Source organism: Phyllobates terribilis, unplaced genomic scaffold, assembly GCF_046119375.1.
Source record: "Phyllobates terribilis strain yellow unplaced genomic scaffold, ASM4611937v1 Scaffold_7__3_contigs__length_470593459, whole genome shotgun sequence".
NCBI lineage: Eukaryota > Metazoa > Chordata > Amphibia > Anura > Dendrobatidae > Phyllobates > Phyllobates terribilis.
In genome coordinates, this window is record NW_027362767.1 from 39,772,058 (window position 1) to 39,793,931 (window position 21,874).

The window sequence follows — 21,874 nt, forward strand, 5'->3', positions numbered from 1 at the left end:
GTTCAAACAATGGTATAACCATATATACATATAATGTACAAGCACCCAATGTCCCTCCAAGAGATGGCGTCGCTGCTCCTTGTCTGAAAGCATTACTTCAAGTTTAACAGGAAAGATCTGCAGACAACAGAGGGGAACAAACCTGCAACGTCACAGCCCGAAAAATCATTTTATGGTTCCTGAAAAATCTGATTAATACAGTAATTTTAGAGAAGAGTTCACTGCTCCTGGCCAGGTGGGAGCTGGTTAGAGGGGGGATACCTGGCTCTGTCGAGCTGCAGCTCCTGCGCCAACTAAAAAGCAAAACCAAATAGACCGCTATCTCCAGCTCTGCTTTATTAATCAGATTCTTTATTTTTTTTTTGCTTAAAATGAATCTAGCAACAATTTTTAGCAAAGCTAAATCTTCCTAGAGATGAAAAAAAAGGTCTTTTGCCAGATACAAGTTTATCACTTTGCAGAATTGTGTAGCGAGTCGATTCTTTAGAATAACTAAATTGCTGAATATTCTGACGGGAAAGTTTTAAAAATTTGCAAATATGGATACAAAATATTCTTTCATCTCTATAGTTCTGATCATACAAAACTTTTGTCAAGTCTGGATGAGCGAGCGCTCTGGGCCACCCCACCCCAAACACAGAAGTCTAGACCGATCGCACTTCTTTCCTGCGGAGGTCACCGGATCCTGCCGACGGCTCAACCATACAAGCCCACGCGGAAGCACCTAATGGCTGCGCAGAGAACCAGGAAGGAGAAATGCTGAAGCTAAATGTCAGACGATTCACTTTAAATACTATGTTGCATGTCGATTTACACAAAATTAAAGAAAAAACAATTAAAAAGTAAAAAATAAAAAAAAATTGATAAATAATATGGAAGCCTGAATTTTGGCCACCTGGAAAAAAAAACACAAAGAACCAGCAAAATATTTTGGTGCTTTGCCATTGTGAAACCTTGGTGAATATTTAGCATCATCTAAAAGTTAAACAGCAATTTGATCAATTTGGACTTATTTGCAGCCTTTTCATCGGTGAGCTCTGCGAGCATTGTGCGTGGCTTCTATCGTAATCTCAATCGTCCTCCTTTATTACACACATCTAACATTCACGGTCCAAGTACAGATTGCCCGGGGGGGGGGGGGAGGAGGAGTAAGGTGGGATAAGGTAGGGGGCTCTTTCGACCATCAGATAAATGCCCATGAACCTGTTGAGTTTGGGTCGGGACATCGCAGTCCGTACTCAAATGAGAAATGTTGGACGTGCGAAACTTTTGCGCTCAGCCCCCTGATATAAAGAGTTTTGCAAATCAAAAATATACACCTGTATGAGTGGCCAATGCAGAGTGCTGGATAACATACTAAAGCCCCCAGATATCATCTAAGGTAACTTTACTGTAATAAATGAAAGAAGAAGAAAAAAAAAATAATAAGTATGAGCTCCCGTGCCCAGGACAAGATCAGCAGTGAAACGGCATTTTATTTCAAGAACAGATTTTTAAACACTTTCTTTTTTTTTTTTTTTTTCTTGATTGACCCAATGGTAATACAACGGTTTGGTTAGTGCACTTTTTAAAAATGTCATTGTAATACTTTAAAATAAAAGAAAAAAAATATCTATATACACAGGAGGGATGACGGCGACTGACAAGAATATGGCTTTCAATACACGGAAAAAAAAAAAAAAAAAAAAGTGATGTCAACAGTATATGAGGCTTGTCTGAAGCAAACTATACATAACTGAAAGAAAAGTTTTTCCCAAATAAAACTAGGCGGCACATGCAGTTAAAGCCTCTATTTTGTTCCCCTCTAGTTTGGCTAAACGATCAGACAGGTTAGTACGTGGACCGGGGGAGGAGAGATCTCGCTGAAGCACCATCGTCATGTTGCATGGCTGTCGCAGCGGAGTGTGGGCGTCGGTCTATGCGCGGTGTATCTCTTGTAGAAGCCGCTGGAATGGGCGAAACGATTAGCCCCCATGTTCTGCATATACCAGAGAAAAGTTTGTGTTTTTTTTTTACCATTGTTTGAACATCTGATCTTAGGCTGCGCATCGTTTCACGTTATTTATTGCCTACAGAACTGGGTTGAAGAAAACTTTGACTGCATTAAAACAGATTGGTATGGCACAAAAAAACAAAATTCTGCTGTGTAACTGCTTCCGAAAAAAAAAAAAAAATCCACAAAATATTTAAATGTCATAGTCTAATGCCCGTCGTGTGTTATTAAATCGTCAGCTCTGCAGTGAGATTCCAAGGCTTTCATGGTATAGATGTCCTGAGGCAATTCTGACTTGCGTCGTACGAGGGGTCTTTCCTTCTTTATATCTTTCAGAGCCTAGAATATGGGGTAAAAAAAAATATAACAAAAAATTAAAAATCAGATGAAGAGCAGATAGTCACTTTCTTATGTTCATGTATCAATCTTATTGTTTTTTGCCAGGCCGTGATTATTTTGCCCATGAAAGCAGGGAGTGGCGCTGTGTCTGAGGAGACCAGAGGCTGCTCTGTTCTACTCTCTGGTAGTGATATCCAGGTTTGCTGCACCCTCCAATTTTGGAGGCCCTCTGACCATCAGATTGTATGGGGGCCTCCTGATACTCCTCAATAGGTGATGAATCGGCCAGTGTGAACATCAAAGCCCAAGGTGAGTGGGAGGACGGGCACAGGGACCTGGATAGAGGAATAAATGTGTATCTGGATGTAGAGGGGAGGGGATGGGGGGAACTTTGCACCGGGGCCTGGATTTGGATATAGAAGGGGGCTTCCGCACCAGGGCCTGGATCTGGATGTTGGGGGGGGGGGGGTGTAGGCTTTGCACTGGGGGCCTGGAAGGAGCATGCAGGAGGAGTCTGGGAGGATTACACGATAAGGCCCCCCGACTGCAGACTCCAAACCTCTGGCTTTAGTCAGGGGCTATTTTTGCCACATTATTAGATGAAAGACCTGCTGAGAGAAGTCCACGATCTCGGGAGGTGTCATCGAGCGCCACCAGTGCTGAATGCAGACCCTGTTGTTATATAACCAATAATTATTATATATTGGATAAATATTATTGTGGGCGATGTGTAGTAAACGGGGGGAAGGGGGTGTGCTTTGCACCAGGGCCTGGATCTGGAGGTGGAGGGGGGGCTTTGCACCAGGGCCTGGATCTGGAGGTGGAGGGGGGGCTTTGCACCAGGGCCTAGATCTGGATGTAGAGGGGGGGGGGGGGGGGCTTTGCACCAGGGCCTAAATCTGGAGGTAGAGGGGGGGGGCATTGCACCAGGGCCTGAATCTGGAGGTAGAGGGGGGGTTTTGCACCAGGGCCTCAATCTGGAGGTAGAGGGGGGGTTTTGCACCAGGGACTGAATCTGGAGGTAGAAGGGGGGGGCTTTGCACCAGGGACTGAATCGGGAGGTAGAAGGGGGGGCTTTGCACCAGGGACTGAATCTGGAGGTAGAGGGGGGCGCTTTGCACCAGGGACTGAATCTGGAGGTAGAGGGGGGGCGTTGCACTACGGCCTGAATCTGGAGGTAGAGGGGGGGGGCTTTGCACCAGTGCCTGAATCTGGAGGTAGAGAGTCTTCGCACTGGGGCCTGGACAGAGCAGATAGGAGGAGTTTGGGGGGATTGCACTATAAGGTTCGGGGCAGAGCTGGCGTTTGGTAATCTTCCTGTATGATTTGTGTACCAAGCACCGGCCATTCGTGCAGTTCCAGGTTTGCCCGTGTTGGCATGTGTGGCCTTGTAGTCTCGGCAATCGTCTGATGCCCATCCTGCAGAGCTCTGCACGGTTTTCTCGGCAGCCCCGATCTCCACCCTCACTCTTTGCATTAACTACTCCCTAGGACTCCCCTTTGCCCCACAACATATTTATCTGCACAGTGACAGATATATGGGCAATGCTGAAAGCAAGGGGCCGAAAACTGATGAATCTGTTGCGATGATTAAGGGCAGAGGAGTAAAAGCCGTGGCCGGCGTTACCTGAGACGCCTCTTCCCGCACCGTCTTCTTAAGCATCTGTACATCTTCTAGTAAGGGGCCGTCTGTTTCCATTGCAACAGGACTGTTCAGAGCAGATGTGTCAGTATATATGGGGTACTGAAATGCAAAGCAGTAATCAGCCGAGGACGAAGGGCCTCTAAATATTTAATTCACTGCATCCGTCCTCCTCTAGGCAGACACTCCTGAAGACACAGGACCTCGGACTAGTTCATCCTGATCATCAATAGAATATCAGAACAAATAAGTGGAAAGTGGCATATTAACCCCCTGCGGAAAGCCAGAAGTGCCCATCCCATGATCTGAGTGTCTGTCAGAACTAGGGGAGGAATCGCAGTACGACCTGAGCACAGTCTTCACTCGCACACAAGGAGCGGAGGAATCTCTGTATCTCCCCCTTGTCACCTAACACGTCAGGGGGCCGCTCTGTAAACACTGCTACTTGTCAGCCCTGACCACCCGCGCCCCGCCCGATCACAGTCTCCAAACATCTGGCTTTAGTCAGCGGCTATTTCTGCCACATTACGAGATAAGGAGAGACACGCCGAGAATAGGCCACGATCTCAGGTGGTGTCAGCAAGCGCCACCAGTGATGAATGCAGACGCTGCCGTTATACAACCAATAAGTATTATATATTGGATAAATATTATTATCGGCGTGGGCGACGTAGTAAACACAGAACACTCGTCAGGTTACTTAAAGAGGTGTCTCTTCAGTGCCAGTGTGCGACCACCACCTCTATAGATGGGGATAAGGACGCTGGTCGCTCATACTCAACCATCCCATTCACACAGGGGTCACTGGGAGCCATGTTCGAGATTGTGAGGGTCTAAGCGCTCAACTGATCCTAAGAATGAAGGGGTCTCAGGACTAACCTTTCTGCACAGTAGCACCTGGCCATGCAGTGAAGGCAGCGTTCAGCAATGCCCGTTTCCCTTCATTCTCAAGATCGGTGGGGGTCCCAGGGGTCTAACGCCCACTGATCATATTCCCCAATACAGCAAAACCCATGCTGTCCATACAGCACCGCTCTAAGATCCCAGTAAGAAACAATAGTTTAGAAAGCGTACAATCTTGGTACAACCTATCTCCTATCCCAACTTACTAATTGCTGGGGGTCTAACCACTGGGACCCCCACCTGAATCTACTACTCTGCGGGACTGCCAGAGATAGCCAGTCCCGTTAGGCAATGAATGGAGCAGAATGCCTGCGCTCAGTTTGTATAGCTCGGTTCCCAGAATCGGTGGAGGACCCAGCGGTCGGACCCCCAGCGATCAGTAACTTATGCCTCATATTGATACAAACTTTTTAAAAGAACACTGCAAGAAAAATGTTTACCCAGTGTTATGCCTAATGCAGGAAATGACAATTATCCCCTGCGCCCTGCATTAGACATAACACAAAAGCAGCATTTTTCCCCCATCGGATCCCTTTGTGTGTATTCAGATTTGTTGCAAAAATATTTGGAAATCAATTTCATTTATGTGAATTCACCTGCACATGGATTGCTGCAAGTCTGGCTCAAATGCATAGGACCCTTGTCGAAATCTCTCCAGCAAATCTGCTTCATGAATTTACCCATAAAAGCCCAGATATAAAGTTACAAGTTTTGCCGTACACACCTGGGGGTTGGATTTGGCTAGATTCTCAATTTTAACCCAGGCTTCTTCTCTTTCCCTCAGCTTTAGCTTTTCTCTGGAAGACAGACATGCAAAAAGGAAAGAAGTTATAATCTACAAAATGGGCTCCTCTAAAAATATGCTAAAGAACTTTGCAAAAAAAAAAAAAAAAAGTTCTATCCACATACTGCGGAGAAAATCTGCAGCATAAATGGATCAGCGCTGCCGAAATAAATGGCAAGTCTATGTACAGTGCGGAGCAATAAAGGGAAAAATGCTCTGCAGAGCGGCAGCACTTCAGCAACGGAGTCTGCAAATTCGGCATTGGATGTTTTTCATGAAAGCAGATCATGGTTACAAGCCCAGTATAAGTGGTATAATGGCAGCCAGATCCCAAGTAATGATACCGCCCCCAAGGCTGACGCTTCTATGTGATAACTACGGTGGCCAGAAGTTGCTATTTCTGACTTACTTTTGCTTTTCTGCCTTAAACTGTTGAGTGCAGTCATCAAAGAGTTTTTGGTTCATCTCCATAAACAACTTCAGAGCGTTGTATATCAAGCCGTGAATAGTCCTGGATTCACAAAGAAAAAAAACAAAACAAAAATCAAATTAAATTAGTAAGCAACATTTAAAGATTACATAGAAGAGTGCGAAAAAAATGAATTCGAACTCCAATCATATACTGCTCACAGCCCAGTATGGTGCATTATACATCTCAATCGTGGCCAGAAGAGTTTTTTCAACTTTTACTTTTTATAAAATATTTATATTTCTAGGATTTTAAAAAAATAAAATAAAAAAAAATCGTATGTATAATTGTTATATAGTGTGTATATATAATGTGTGCGGTTTTTAATGGTCTTGTTACTTTTTGGTGCCAGATAGTCATCATTCTTTTATAGTGTAAAAAAAAACATGCTCCATCAAAGACATACAACTGCTCAGTGGCAAAATAACAGTACGGTGTGACTTATACTTTCTTTTCGATAAAATTTACAACCCCATTTAATTACGGTATATAATTTATTTTTTCAGAAACACATTCATACATTGTAGAATATATAAAATACACAGCAAATGTCATACACTACAAATGACTGAAGACAGAAAATAAACATTAGATTCCAAAAAAAACAAAAACAAACAAAACACACAATAAACTATTCTGCCAGCAATACTTTGTGGCATTAGTCCTGGCTGCTGCAGCAGATACTGGACCTTGTATATGGTCGGTGGGCATTTTATGTATCCTTGCTTTCATTTTCCTTTATGTTATTGTTATGTAAACACCTACTTCTTAGGCTGAGTTCACACAATGCGTTTTTCATGCGTTTCCGCGGCGTTTTTGCAGTTGCGTAAACGCCGCGGAAACGCATGAAAAACGCATGGTAGAAGGGCAGCAATGTTCCCCAATGGAAATCCGCATGTGCTGTGCCCATGATGCGCAGCATGTCAATTAATTTTGCGGAAACGCTGCTCTTTTGCCGCCATTGACTTGCATTAGACCGCATGGAATCCGCATCACTGTATATGTTGATGCGCTTTTCATGCGGTCTAATGTGCGGATGGTACCCAGGTGTGGATGAGAGGACTCTCATCCAGACGCAGGTACCATTAAAAAAAAAAAGAATAAAATAAAAAATATATATATTCTCACCTTCTGACGGCCCGCGCAGTGCTCCTGCTTGATTCCCCGCACTTCGCGGTTGAATGAAGAAGGACCTTCGCTGACGTCAGAGTCATGTGACGGGTCACGTGACGCTGACGTCGGAAGGTCCTAAAGTCTTCACTGCCGGCAGCCGGGACCGAGCGAAGCCGGACACCGGGGGCCATCAGAGGGTAAAGTATATATTTATTTTTTTGACATTCACACACTATATATATAAATCCATGCCGGTTGCATGGATTTATATAGTGTGAAGTTGACAAGCACTTTCCAAGTGATGCTAAAATCGCTTGGGAAGAGCTTGTCAACCTGCATGCGGAAATGAAAGTGAAGACGGCTTCATTTCCGCATGTCTCTGGCAGGAAACCGCATGTACAATCCGCATGCGTTTTTTCCTGCCAGAGAGATGCAGAAACGCTCAGGAAAAAATCCTGAGCATTTCTGCATCGTGTGCACATACCCTTATAATGTTTCTTCTAAAAAGGGTAGGAGGGGAGGGCAAACAAAAACCACGCTACAGCAGAAATCGACATGCTGCGGATCTGACAATTTACACAAGTTACTTTCCAAGTAAAAAAAAAAGTCTACAAGTCTCTAGCATATGGATGACATTTATAAAATATCTCATTTGCTGTGGATCTAACCTTTGCATGTTCACAATTTCATCCTGCACGGAATTACACAAAAGGTCGGATATTTTATTTATGAAGTATTTCTCCTATAAACGGATTTATTATAGGAGTCCTAGCAGTTCCAAATACAGTGGTGTGAGAAAGTGTTTGCCCCCTTTTTGATTTCTTATTCTTTTGCATGCTTGTCACTCGAATGTTTCAGATCACAAAACAAATGTAAAATATTAGACAAAGATAACACAAGTATGCACAAAATTCAGTTTTTAAACGAAGGTCTTTATTAAGGGAAAAAGAAATCCAGACCAACAGGGCCCTGTGTGACATAAAAAAGCTAGACTGCAATGGGCCCAATGTACGCAGGTAAGCAAAAATCCTTCTGGGAAAGCGTCTTGTGGACAGATGAGAACAACATAGAGCTTTTTGGAAAAGCACATCATTCTACTGTTTACTGAAAATGGAATGAGGCCTACGAACAAAAGAACACAATACCTACAGTCAAATATGGTGGAGGTTCAAAGATGTTTTGTGGTTGTTTTGCTGCCTCTGGCACTGGGTGTCTTGACTGTGTGCAAGGCATCATGAAATCTGATTACCAAAGGATTTTGGGTGGCAATGTAGTGCCCAGTGTTAAAAAGCTGGGTTTAAGTCCTACGTCCATAGGACAACGACTCCAAACATACTTCAAGAAGCCCCCAGAAATGGATGGAAAAGCGCTGGAAAGTTCTGAAGTGGCAGCAATGAGTCAGGATCTAAATCCCATTGATCACCTGTGGAGAGATAGCGCCTTCAGATATGAGAGACCTGGAGCAGTTTGTAGGAGTCCAAGATTCCAGCTGAGAGGTGTAAGAAGCTTGTTGATGGTTATAGGGAGCGATTGATTGCAGTTATTTATTCCAAAGGATGTGCAACCACATATAAAGTTGTGGGTGGCAACAGTTTTGTCCGACCCATTTTTGGGGTTGTGTGTGAAATGATGTCCAATTTGCTTTTTTTTTTCCCTCATTTTTTTCGTGTTGTTCCAATACACACAAAGGAAATAAACATGTCTATAACAATAGTGTAATTGCAATAATTTTCTGGGAGAAATACTTCATTTTCTGGAACAATTTCAAGGGTACCAACACTTTTTGCCATGACTGCCTGGTCGGGAGACCTTTCATCAGTCAGATGATTGTGGGGACTAATTGACGCAACAGCGGTGCCACTGCCTACGTTGCACACACCGCCACGCAGACAGTTCCTTCCTTCCCTTATCGTTCATTTATTAATGAATACCATGAAATGGCAAACTTGTGGTCACTAGTGATGAGAGTGTGCTCGCCACTGCTCGGTACTCGCCCGAGCATCTCACTGCTTGAGATGCTCTGCGTATTTCCAGGATGCTCAGGCGGGAGCTCGGATCCCTGCCCCGCATGTTTGGTGCTCTTTAGACAGCCAATTCACATGCAGGGATTGCCAGCCACGCACTGTAATGCCGTAGCCATGTTGGTTGTGGCATTACAGTGATTGGCTGGCTGCATAGCATCATCGGGTCTACATAAGAGCCGGGACCCTATGCTCGTCACAGTCTACCCCAGAACAGGCAGAGTAGGGAGAGCTGCTGCTGAGTGAGGGACAGAATTGGCGGTTTAATAGTTAGGTATTCCACAGCAAGATATATCTGAACTATTTCTAACAGTCCATCTGAGGACTAATCCAGCTGTATACATTACTGGTGATAGCAGGAGTTAGGCAGGGTTTTGTGGACAGTGTATACAGCACAATAGGGTCCATTGCACGTTCGGTCTGCTGCTGCTGTTAGATATCCATAGCCCTACATAAGAAAGCCATTTTTTTGCTCTTAATCCTGATTATTTGCTTAAAAGCAATCCAGAGTACACCATTTTACTGCTCCATTTGCTTGTTAGCAACATACAGCCAGATTTTTTTTAATTTTATTAGCATTGCTGTAGTGTAGAAGCAGAGAAACTTGTCTATCAGACATGATCCCATATTACTGCCGTAATAATACAAACATTTTGTGGAGTGTGCCAAATATTACACTCCATTTAAAGTCAGCCCGCTGTGTTTTGTTGAACCTATTCACACTTGGTCGCTGACCAATACCACATCTATAAGGCCACTCCCTAAAACCGTGGTCATCAGACACGATCCCATATTACTGCAGTAATAATTGTGACATGTTTTGGAGCGTGCCAAACATTACCCTCCATTTAAAGTCAGCCTGCTGTGTTTTGCTGAACCTATTCACACTTGGTCGCTGACCAATACAACATCTATAAAGCCACTTCCAAAAACCTTGGTCATCAGACGTGATCCCATATTACTGTGGTAATAATCGTCACATTTTTTGGAGCACGCCAAATATTACACTCAATTTAAAATGGGCAAGGCACGTGGCAAGAGACTGGGAAGTGGACGTGATTGTTCACGCAGAGGCCGTGGGCAAGATGAAACTGTACCGGCTAAAGGAGCACAAGAAACACCTACACCATGTCGAACTACCTTCCTGTCCTAATTACTAGGGGGCCGCGGAACACCACTTGAAGCCAGAGCAGTATGAAAAGGTTGTTGGTTGGATAGCAGATAATGCTTCCAGTCACTTTGCCACCACTACCACCCCATCTTCCACACGGTCAAGTCTCAGTGGCCGTGAGTCTGGACCGCATATTCATCACCCTGATCCTCCTTCCTCCCACCATGCCGAATACCCAGAGACAACTGATCCCACACTTGTACACTCCGAAGAGCTGTTCACTTTTCCATTTATAGATTCGGGCCTCTCGCCCTGCCCGCATCAAGCGGGTCAAGAGAAGATCGCATATAGTGATGCACAAATATTTGAGCAGCCACGGTCACACGAAGGCGATGGTGGGAAAGTGTCACAAGAGGTGGATGATGATGAGACACAATTGCCACCAAGTCAGGAGGAGAACCAGGGTGCGAACGTGGAAGACAAGATGGTGGACGATGAAGTCACTGACCCAACCTGGCAAGGTGACATGCATAGCGAGGACAGCAGCACAGAGGGGGTGGGAGGCATAGCACCACAACAGGAAGGAACAAAAAGTGTGGTGGCCACAGACAATGTGGGCAACTGTTCCCAGGAACACCAACACAAGGGAAGTTGCCACTGCCAGTCCAACTGTTTAACAAAGAGCCAGACTCTGTAAAACCTAAGTAGAAAGATCCCGGCCCTCACGTGTATACGATCAATTCATTTATTCCACGCCGGAGAACTACAACAAAACGTCTCAGCCCCGTGCAGGCTTTTGTCAATTGACAAAAGCCTGCAAGGGGCAGAAACGTTTTGTTGTAGTTCTCCTACATGTGGAATAAATGAATTGATCGTATACACGTGAGGGCCGGGATCTTTCTACTTTGCTTGCAATCTATCTCTCCACGTGCACCACCAACCACTAACAAGGACTACGGAGTGCCGACTATTTCTTTATATCTATAATGGCTTTTTGTTAAAGACTGTCCAGATAACCCCAAAAAAGCCATTTGCACCCTCTGCCATGCCAGCATCAGCAGGGGCAGCAAAACTACCAGCCTGACCACAACCAGCATGCTCCGGTACATGACAGCAAAGCACACGAGTAGTTGGGCCGAACGCCAGGGTCCAGAAAAAGTGCGGGTGAAACCACTGCCTGTTACGCTGTTGTGTGTGCACACCAATCCTCAGGCCATGGCGAAGATGCCTCCCGCCCTGAACCTGTCGTTGCACACTTGCAACCATCACCGTCAGCGTCCACGTCCTTGTCCCAGTGCACCGTTCAGTTGTCCCTACCCCAGTCCGTTGAACATAAGCGCAAAAACGCAGCCAATGCCCCACAGGCCACACTACTAAACTCACATTTCTTGAATGCTTGCACTTGAAATACTGCCTTTTAGGCTCGTGGAGACGGAATCTTTCCGCAACCCTTGGTACTCTGTCCCCAGAAGCCACTATTTCTCCCGGTGTGCCGTCCCCGCATTACATAAGCACGTGTCCCAGAACATTACCCGTGCCCTCAACAACGCAGTTACTGGGAAGGTCCACCCAACCAAAGACACATGGACAAGTGCTTGTGGCCAGGGACGGTACATCTTGCTGATGGCACACTGGGTTAATATAGTGGAAGCTGGGACCCAGTCGGACCCTGGGACGGAACAGGTACTCCTGACGCTGAGGATTGCTGGCCCTGGGTCAATCAGGGTTGCCCCCACATTCTACAGTTCCTGCACCTCCCTCCTCCTCAATCTCCGAAATTACCACATCAGTCGGAAGCTGGAAGCACTGCCTCGGCCAAGCGGCAACAGGCACTTATGAAGCCAATATGCTTAGGGGACAAACCACACACTACTGAAGAGTTGTTGACAGCTGTAACAGAGCAGGCAGATCTGTGGCTGTCACCGCTGAACCTACAGCCATGCATGGTCGTGTATGACAATGGCTGGAACCTGGTGGCGGCTCTGATCAAAGTATGTCGAGTGTGCCCATTTTCGGAAGACACCTACAGCTTCCGCCACCCTCACCGTGCTTCAGTAACGTTTGCAGCCACCAGCTCACTGACTGGTGTGCGATGTCACAACGCATTGGAACTCAACCTTGCAGATGTTAGGAAGGATTTGTGAGCAGCAGAAGGCAGTTGTTGAGTACCAGCTTCAATAAGCACATCGTTATTCAGGTCAGCCTCCGCACATAAGAACTGATGAGTGGGCATGGATGTCAGACATCTGTGCCGTCCTCCAAAACTTTGAGGACTCCACCAAGATGGTGAGCGGCGATGACGCCATAATTAGCGTCACCATCCCGCTTCTCTGTCTTCTGAAATGCTCGCTGCTCACAATTAAAGAGGAGACATTGCAGGCGCAGCACGATGAGATGGAACAAGGAACTATACAGGGTGATGACACACAGACCAGCCTCATCTCATCAGGGCTGTGGAGTTGGTAAGCCAAACCTCCGACTCCTCAATATCCATGACTGACTCCAACTCAGACTCCCTCATACATGGCTCATGTTTAAGTTTAAGTGATAAATTTACTGTAGTAAAATGGTAACATCAGGCTTTTAGCCCCTTTACCCCCGAGGGTGGTTTGCACGATAATGATCGGGCCAATTTTTACAATTCTGACCACGGTCACTTTATGAGGTAATTACTCTGGAACGCTTCAACGGATCTCCCCTGATTCTGAGATTGTTTTTTCGTGACATATTGTACTTCATGATAGTGGTAAAATGTCTTCGATATCACTTGCGTTTATTTGTAGGGGGGGAAAAAAAAAAAAAAAATCGGAAATTTGGCGCAAATTTTGCAATTTTCAAAATTTGAATTTTTATGCCCTTAAATCAGAGAGATATGTTACACAAAATAGTTAATAAATAACATTTCCCACATGTCTACTTTACATCAGCACAATTATGGAACCAACATTTTTTTTTTTTTTTTTTATTAAAAGTTAACCAGTGATTTCTAATTTTTACAACAAAATTTACAAAACTATTTTTTAAGAGACCACATCACATTTGACGAGACTGAGGGGCATTTATGACAGAAAATACCCAAAAGTGACACCATTCTAAAAACTGCACCCCTCAAGGTGCTCAAAACCACATTCAAGAAGTTTATTAACTCTTCAGGTGCTTCACAGGAATTTTTGGAAAGTGGAAGAAAAAAAATGAACATTTAACTTTTTTCGCAAAAATGTTACTTTAGACCCATTTTTTTTATTTTTGCAGGGGTAACAGGAAAAAATGGACCCCAAAATTTGTTGTGAAATTCCCCCCCGAGCACTCAGTTACCCCATATGTGAGGAAAAACCACAATTTGGGCGTACGGAAGAGCTCGGAAGGGAAGGAGAGCCATTTGACTTTTTGAATGTAAAATTTGCTTGAATAATTAGAAACACCATGTTGTATTTGGGGAGCCCCTGATGTGCCTAAACAGTGGAAACCCCCCACAAGTGACACCATTTTGGAAACTAGACCCCTCAGGGTCTAGATGTGTGGTGAGCACTTCGAACCCCCTAGCACAACCCTAGAGTTTATCTTTTACGCCGTTCCTAGTGCAGTATAAGCGATTAGACGACTTTATTCTTCGGGTCGGTGCAATTACAGCGATGCTAGATTCATATCGGGTTTTTATGACTGTCAGCGGTCACACACTAAAAAACCCTTTTCTTTGCAAAGACTAGTTTTTGTATCGCCATATTTTGAGAGCTATAATTTTTCCATATTTCAGCCGACAGTCATGTGATGGCTTGTTTTTTTGCGGGACAAGTTGACGTTTTTATTGGTACCATTTTCGAGCACGTGACATTTTTTCCTCTCTATTCCGATTTTTGGAAGGCAGAATAAACAAAAACCAACAATTCGGGAATTTTTTTGGTTTTTCTTTTATGCCGTTGTGTGTGTGGTAAAATTGATAAGGCAGCTTTATTCTTCGGGTCAGTACGTTTACAGCAGTACCACATTTATATTGTTTTTTTTATGTTTTGGCGCTTCTACACAATAAAAACAATTTTATATAAAAAATTGTTTTTGCATCGCTTTATTCTGAGAGCTATAACTTTTTTCGGCTAATGGAGCTGTATGGCGGCTTGTTTTTTTGCGGGACAAGATGACGTTTTTAGCGGTACAATTTTTATTTACATTTGTCTTTTTGATCACGTTTTATTACATTTTTTGTTTGGCGGTATGATGATAAAGCATCGTTTTAGGTTTCGTTTATTTATTTTTTTACCGTGTTCACTAAAAGGGTTAACTAGAGGGACAGTTATACAGGTCAGGTCGTTCCGGACGCGGCAATACCAAATGTGTGTACTTTTATTGTTTTTTTTCATAAGTTTATTTATGGGTACAAATAAAATATATATATTTTTTTTTCACTTTTTAACATTTTTATTACTTTTACACGTTATACCACTATGTGACTTTCACTTTTTGCAGCCTGATCGGCTGTATAGCACAGGAATGCAGCACAATCCCTGTGCTATGCAGCCTGTCAGCGCTGAACAGGGAGAAGTTACTTTGGCCATGCACTGCGCATGACCAAAGTAACTTCCTGCCTCCTGGTGACCTGGATGTTGTCATGATGACATCGGGTCACCATGACAACATCCGGGACCGGATTGAGACGCCGCTGGAAGCCGGCAGAGAAGGTAAGTATCGCGCTTACCTCCTCTTGCCATTGGAATGCTGCGATCTATTTCGATCGCATTTCAGGGGTGAATGCATAGGGAGCGGTGCAGGACCGCTCCCTGCACATAGCACCGGGTGTCAGCTGTGACAATGAGCTGACACCCGGCGGTGAGCTCGCCAGCACCGCTTGTGTGTTGGCGAAATCGCCAAGGCGTACTAATACGTATCTGGCCCATTAGGCCCAGGGCACAGATACGTATTAGTATGCCCTGGGCCAGAAAGTGGTTAATCATTATTTTGATAAAATATATTTATTGGAATGCAACTTTAGAATGAAAACGCTTTTGCATATTTACAGTTTATTATACTCTATGCAATAAGTGGAAAAAAAAAAAACATTTTCAACAAAAAAAACATACTGAATAACATTTGTGCAGTCTACGAATTTGTTCTGAGAAATAGCATCGCCTCCATCAGATCCTCCTTTATAGATGACCTCAAATCTGACCTAATAATTTTAAGGCTAGAGAACAACCTCTCTACACTAACTTGGGTTGGTGGCAAAGCAGTAACCACATGGGCAACATCTCTAACAATTTCAGGGTATAAAGGAATTGCCTCGTGCACAGTCAGTTTTGATGAACGATTAAACTCTTATACTTCTTTGAAAGCAAGTGAAAAATTTTGTAATTCTACAATTGCCCCTTTTCCAGCTCGTCTCTTCAAGATGGAATCAATTTTAGGAATACAGGCAGCAATAGCCAATTTCCTCACTTTGCTAATCAGAGTTGCAGCATGTCCCTCTTGCAGACTATCTCTTATTGCCAGCTGCAGCGTGTGCACAACAAAGCGCACGTGATGAATAGGAGAGAGGTGTGAAGCAGCTTCAACAAGACCATCTAATTGTAAAGAATCATTTTGCTGTTCTTCTGTAGTAATATCTGTTTGTTCCTCCGTTCTGGGAACAGGACTGTGGCCTTCCCATCTCCAACATACTGAATCTGAAATGTTCTTCTAGCTGCTGTTCACCTTCATTATTCTCATTTATCACTTTAATTGTACTTCTCATGTTTGAAGCATTATCAGTTATAATAGCAAGAACCTGTTTTTTTTAGGTTCTTAATCCTGCTTTCCTGTTCACTCCAGGAGTTCTGAGATGAGTGCAGGCATTCTTTAACTGTGTGTTTTTCCCCTTATTTATAGAGGAGGAGCTTCACTACTTTTCATGTACATAAACTGCAGCACAGATTCATCTCAGCTAAAAGTCTAGACCCTTAGATCAGGAATAGGACATTTCATAACTTTCCCAAATTCTTATGAAAACATATTCCCCACAAACTTCATTGAACTACTGTACCCAATTTATTATATATTTTAGGAGTCGGTCAATTTTATACAGACTCCAACTCCACCAAAATGGACAACGACTCAGACTTCACAGCCCTGCATCTCATCCCAACATGGATTGGGTGAAAATGAGGAGGAACAGGAGCGGTTTTCCTGCGCTACAGACGGTACTACCCACACAACTATCATACCATCTGTTCAGCATTGATAGCCTGAGGAAAGGGAGAAAGAGGTGGAGGAGAGCATTGACAGTCGTCCTCTTGCTCAGGACAGAGAAGACTTGGCTGTTACCAGTATGGCACACATGGCTGACTTTCTGTTCCTCTGCCTTTCCCTTGACCCTCGAATTGCATGCATTTTGGCAGACAGTAATTACTGGTTGGTGACACTTCTAGACTGGTTGGTGACACTTCTAGACTCACGCTACAAGGAGAACTTTGTATCTCTCCTTCCTGCGGCGGAGAGGTCTAATAAAATGTTGCAGTACCAGAAGGCCCTTGTTGCGAAATTATTAAAAAAAAAATTGCCATCTGAAAATGATGGCGGCAGAGGTCACAGTTCCTTGGACAACCAAGGAGTACAGGTGAAGGAGACACAAATACGATGCAGCAAAGGCGAGGGACACACAAATACAATGCAGCAGAGGCAGGGGAACACTGTCAAAGGTGTGGGACAGTTTTCTCAGACCCTCCCAACACCCAGGCCCTGATACACGGGGTACTTTGACAAGGAGGGAAAAGTTTTGGAAGATGCTGAAGGAGTAACTTGCCGACCGTACCAACGTCCTCCGTGATTCCTCTGTGCCTTATAATTATTGGGTATCCAAGCTGGACACGTGGCATGAACTGGCTCTCTATGCCTTGGAGGTCCTGGCCTGCCCTGCCGCCAGCGTTTTTTCAGAGCGGGTTTTTAGTGCCGCTGGTGGAATTATAACCGATAGGCGCATCCGCCTGTCAACTGAAAATGCTTATAAAAATGAACAAGGGCTGGATTGGGCCAGACTTCTCAACACCACCAGATGTTAGCAGCGGAGGAAACACAAATCCAGTAGCATTTTTTGGAAGATCTATTCCCATGCACCTTTTCACACCCAGACATGGGTATAAGCTTCCTGATTTTGTCTATTTTCTGTTGTCCTCCTCTGCCACTATAATCACCAGGGTGACCGTGATGCAACATCCACATAAAAAAAAAAAAAAAAAAAAAAAATTTAAGGGTGTTTATGATGCCCGTAGGAAATGTTTTAGAGGCCTACCTCTAATATTCTGTATTGTTATACAGTATGTTCATGTATACCCCCCCCCAGAGGTAAATGTTTTTCAGCTCATGCACTTAGTGCTTGGGCATTATCGGTATATGAGACCTACTCCTTAACAATGCTAACAATTTTTTTAAACTGAGGCCCTCTTCAAAGGAGTATTGGGGTTTTTCCAAACACAGTCACTGCATATGCAATAAGGCTGTGTGCTCACGATGCATTTTTTAAGCGTTTTTGCAGCGGCAATTCCGCTGCAGAAACGCTTAAAAAATGCTTGGTAGAAGGTCTGCCATGTTCCCCAATGATAATCCGCATGTGTTGTGCACATGCTGCGGAAATTTCCGCTGCGGATTATCATTGCAGAAAAATCCGCAGCACTACCAATTATTTTGCGGAAGCGCAGCGTTTTCGCTACCATTGACTTGCATTGAAACGCATGGAATCCGCATCACTGCATCTGTACATGCGGATTCCATGCGCTTCAATGTGCGGATGGTACCCGGGTCTGGAGGAGAGGAGACTGTAAAAAAAAAAAAAAAAAGAATAAAATAAAAAATAAATATTATATTTACCTTCTGATGGCCCGCAGTGCGCTTGTCTTCGCTTGCCGGCAGATCGCGGTGGACTGAAGGACCGGCGCTGACGTCATTTAGTCATGTGACGGCAGGTCCTTCAGTGTACCACGAGCTGCCGGCAAGCCAAGACGCATCGAATCAAGACTCCGGGGGCCATCAGAAGATAAGTATAGATTTATTTTTTACCATTCTTTAAGGTCACACTATATAAATCCATGCCGGTTGCATGGATTTATATAGTGTGAACAAGTTGTCAAGCACTTTCCAAGTGATGCTAAAATTGCTTGGAAAGCGCTTGTCAACCCGCATGCGGAAATGCATGTGAAGAGCGCTTCACATTCGCTTGTCCCTGGCAGGAAAACGCATGTACAATCCGCATGTACAATCCGCATGTACAATCCGCATGCATTTTTTCTGCCAGGGAGATGCAGAAACGCTCAGGAAAAAATCCGGAGCATTTCTGCATCGTGGGCACATAGCCTACCAGTATAGGAGACCTGCTCCTTAATAATGGGAACATTTTTTAAACTAAGGCCCTCCTCTATGTCTCTTCAAAGGGGTATTGGTGTGCGTCCAAATTTTTGGCAGCCCTTGCAGTCACTGCATACTCAATAACAATATAAGAGACCTGCTCCTTAGTAATGGGAACAACAAAGCATAGCCGGTTGATGTCAGTCTAACAATAGTAAGGGCCGCCTGATGGTCCAATTAAAATAGGCTTTGTGACTTTCAGAGTCCCTCCTTCATAAATGAAACAGGATGTGTCTAATCAGGTCTTACACACCACATGGCCAGATAAGATGGTAAAATGACATTTACTGATGAATGTATTTTTCACCGTTGAAAGCAAAGTGCAAAATCGCATCAAAAACGCTACGTGTGAACTCAGCCCAAGGTGTGGAGGAGTATTTTTGTTTTTGTGTTTACTTTTTGCCTTATATACAAGTCATTACTCTGGAAAGGATGTTCCTTAACATTTTTTCCAGGAAAATCCATTATGGCTTAGTTTTTGTAGGTTTTATTTTGAGTCCGTAAAAGTGGAGTAATACCTCTGACAGCATTGTTGACAGCAGTGATCTGGGAGTCAGAGATGCTTCCAGGGGTCTTCCCCATGCTGTTCCCATGTCATTTCAGCACTGTTCCCAACGATTTGGACAATTTTCAGGCCCCCTGCAGAACTCTGGAGGGAAGGGGGGGGGGGGGGCGGCACGAGGCGGGCGCCGGAAAAGTGCTTGCGTTTCCAATTGACTTACATTGGGCTCGTTACTCGGGTAGAGCACCCGAGCATTAGAATTTGCTCGACCCAAGCAACGAGTACCCAAGCATTTTAGTGCTCGCTCATCACTAGTGGTCACTGAAAGGTTAAAAAATCTGCAGCATATCTATTGCTTGTGTGTTTTCTGCAAAAGCCTATGGCATACAGACAGGTGTGAACGTCACCATAAATGGACAGGGGGTGAGGAAAACAATGAAGGGATCAGGTCGGACCGTCACTGATAAAGAGATGTCACATCACTAGGATATGACCTATAGCTATCAGATGGGAGTACCCCCTTACATACGTGGAGTTTTGATCCTTCCATTTATTTATGCGGTCTAGGTGAAAGCCTCACAGAAGCTGCAGCGGCTGCCACCCCCCGTGGCTCTCACGGCTCCGTACAGGTCACCCAACAACCCGTGGCCAACAAGGTAAAGGAGTCATGCAGAAGAAAATGTTTTCTTACTTGTTCCAATGTGTCTTGGAGTTCCGGTACAAGGATGGGAACATGATGGGAAGGATTTTAGCTGCATTGTCGCTGATTAAGCTCATGATGTACTCGTTATTCCAATAGTACAATGCTCTCTCTGCCACCTGGAACACAATAAGGTGAGGGTTTCTAACAGGGTAACAAAACTGGGTCGGGGTTTAAAGGGTAGCTTGGCATACCTGGAAATGGGGGCTGGACACACACTTGGCCAGCTGTCTGAAGAGCGGCTCCATCACCTTCACAAACTCCGAGGGCTCTATGACATCTAAAATTTCCTCTAGTTCATTTAAAAACATAACTTCCTTAGGACTGTGGGTCTTCGGCCAATATTTCAGCAGTGCCATCACCACCTGCAGGAAAGGGCAATACCCACATGGTCACTTCAGGGAGGGCAAAACCTATCCTTGCCGCTGCCATCATCTAGAGGTGTAAATTACAACCTCGCTACATTTCCTTATTGCACACATCGTCCATCCTCACTAGTTTCCTTCCAGTACAATAATGAGGATAATTCAGATTTTCCCCAGAAAACAACTGAAACTTACTGGTTCAGTCAGTGTACTGTCCTTCTCCAAAAACTGAACGACACAATACGCCAGCTAAAATGAGAACAAAAATGAATGAGTAAAAACACATATGGACAAATAATATATATACACGGGAAATGTGCATTTTCGGTATGAAAAGTCAACTGCTTCACGTAAAGGGAATTCTGAACCTTCAGGGCCAGGCAGCCGTGGGCGGATATTGCTTTTTACGTTTACAACTAACTTAATTATCTATCTAATGAGCTCATTTTGAGCCTTTTTACTGAGAAAAACAAGTGAAAACCCCTTCGGTCGTCTCCTGACTGAAGCTCTCGCAAAACACTCGGCTGCCCTATCGCTTTCAAAGCTCGCGTGGGTTTAAAGGGCTTCAGTCAGCGCAAAACTAAGCACTTGGTGCACCTTTGTTGCGGTGGAGTGGTTCAGTGCATCTTGATTGACAGCTCTGGCTTTACATAAAGGAGGAGACATGGAAAACAATTAATTAAAACTTCCCTGGTGGTGTAAAGTGTAGGGGTCATTATCACTAATTTTAATGCAATTGGTTAAAATATGGAGGTAACAGATCTATTGTTAGTGTTTCCCTGCATGTTTCACAGACACACAGCTCAGCTACATGTGCACATATAGACACACAGCTCAGCTACATATGCACATATAGACACACACAGCTCTGGTACATGTGCACATATAGACACACACAGCTCAGCTACACATGCACATATAGACACACATAGCTCAGCTACACATGCACATATAGACACACACAGCTCAGCTACATATGCACATATAGACACACAGCTCAGCTACACATGCACATATAGACACATATAGCTCTGCTATAATGCACATATAGGCACACAGCTCTACTACATGTACATTTACACACACCTTGCCGTTCCTGACCAGGATGTAAACGAAGTCTGCAAGAGCTGAGCAGATGAAGGACCTTCCATCTGCATGACTGACTAAAGGACCTCTCAGGTCACGTGATCAGTCACATGACCTGAAAGGTTGTTGAATTAATTGGAAGGAAGATCCTTCAGCTGTTCAGGGTGTGCAGTCTCTGTTCAGGTCCCGGCTGCTCCCTCTTCTGCTCTGCACCGATCACATAGATAAGTGTCACACAGGAGGAGAGACAGCAGCTCCCTTTGATCGGGAAGGACGCGGTGTGAGCGTTCTCCTCCATCACAGAAGCTGCCTCTGGACTATAAGACGCGCACACTTTTTACCAAGAGTTTTTCTTATTAAAAAGTACGTCTTATAGTCTGAAAAATACCGTATGTAGTAAGGTGCACTGAATTGTCTGGCTACAACAAGGGTGCACTGAGTGCTTGTGCTTGGTTTTAACAGTCATATTGTGGCAAAAATAC

At 44.3% G+C, this 21,874-nt stretch overlaps 1 protein-coding gene across 3 annotated transcripts in view; it reads right to left on the reverse strand.

Moving 5' to 3' along the window:
- Positions 1-1,457: 1,457 nt before the first annotated feature.
- The window catches only part of PPP2R5C (protein phosphatase 2 regulatory subunit B'gamma), a 70,466-nt gene continuing 50,049 nt past the window's right edge, over positions 1,458-21,874 (reverse strand). For 2 of the 3 annotated variants that reach the window (XM_073638400.1, XM_073638401.1), the window contains 7 exons: positions 20,502-20,555; positions 20,136-20,306; positions 19,933-20,060; positions 6,071-6,172; positions 5,602-5,674; positions 3,960-4,076; positions 1,458-2,332 (listed from right to left, as the gene is read on the reverse strand). In XM_073638400.1, coding sequence (XP_073494501.1) covers positions 2,201-2,332; positions 3,960-4,076; positions 5,602-5,674; positions 6,071-6,172; positions 19,933-20,060; positions 20,136-20,306; positions 20,502-20,555 — 777 coding nt within the window. In that variant the 3' untranslated portion in view covers positions 1,458-2,200. The remainder of the gene's footprint in view (positions 2,333-3,959; positions 4,077-5,601; positions 5,675-6,070; positions 6,173-19,932; positions 20,061-20,135; positions 20,307-20,501; positions 20,556-21,874) is intronic. The other variant, XM_073638402.1, reaches the window with a different exon arrangement.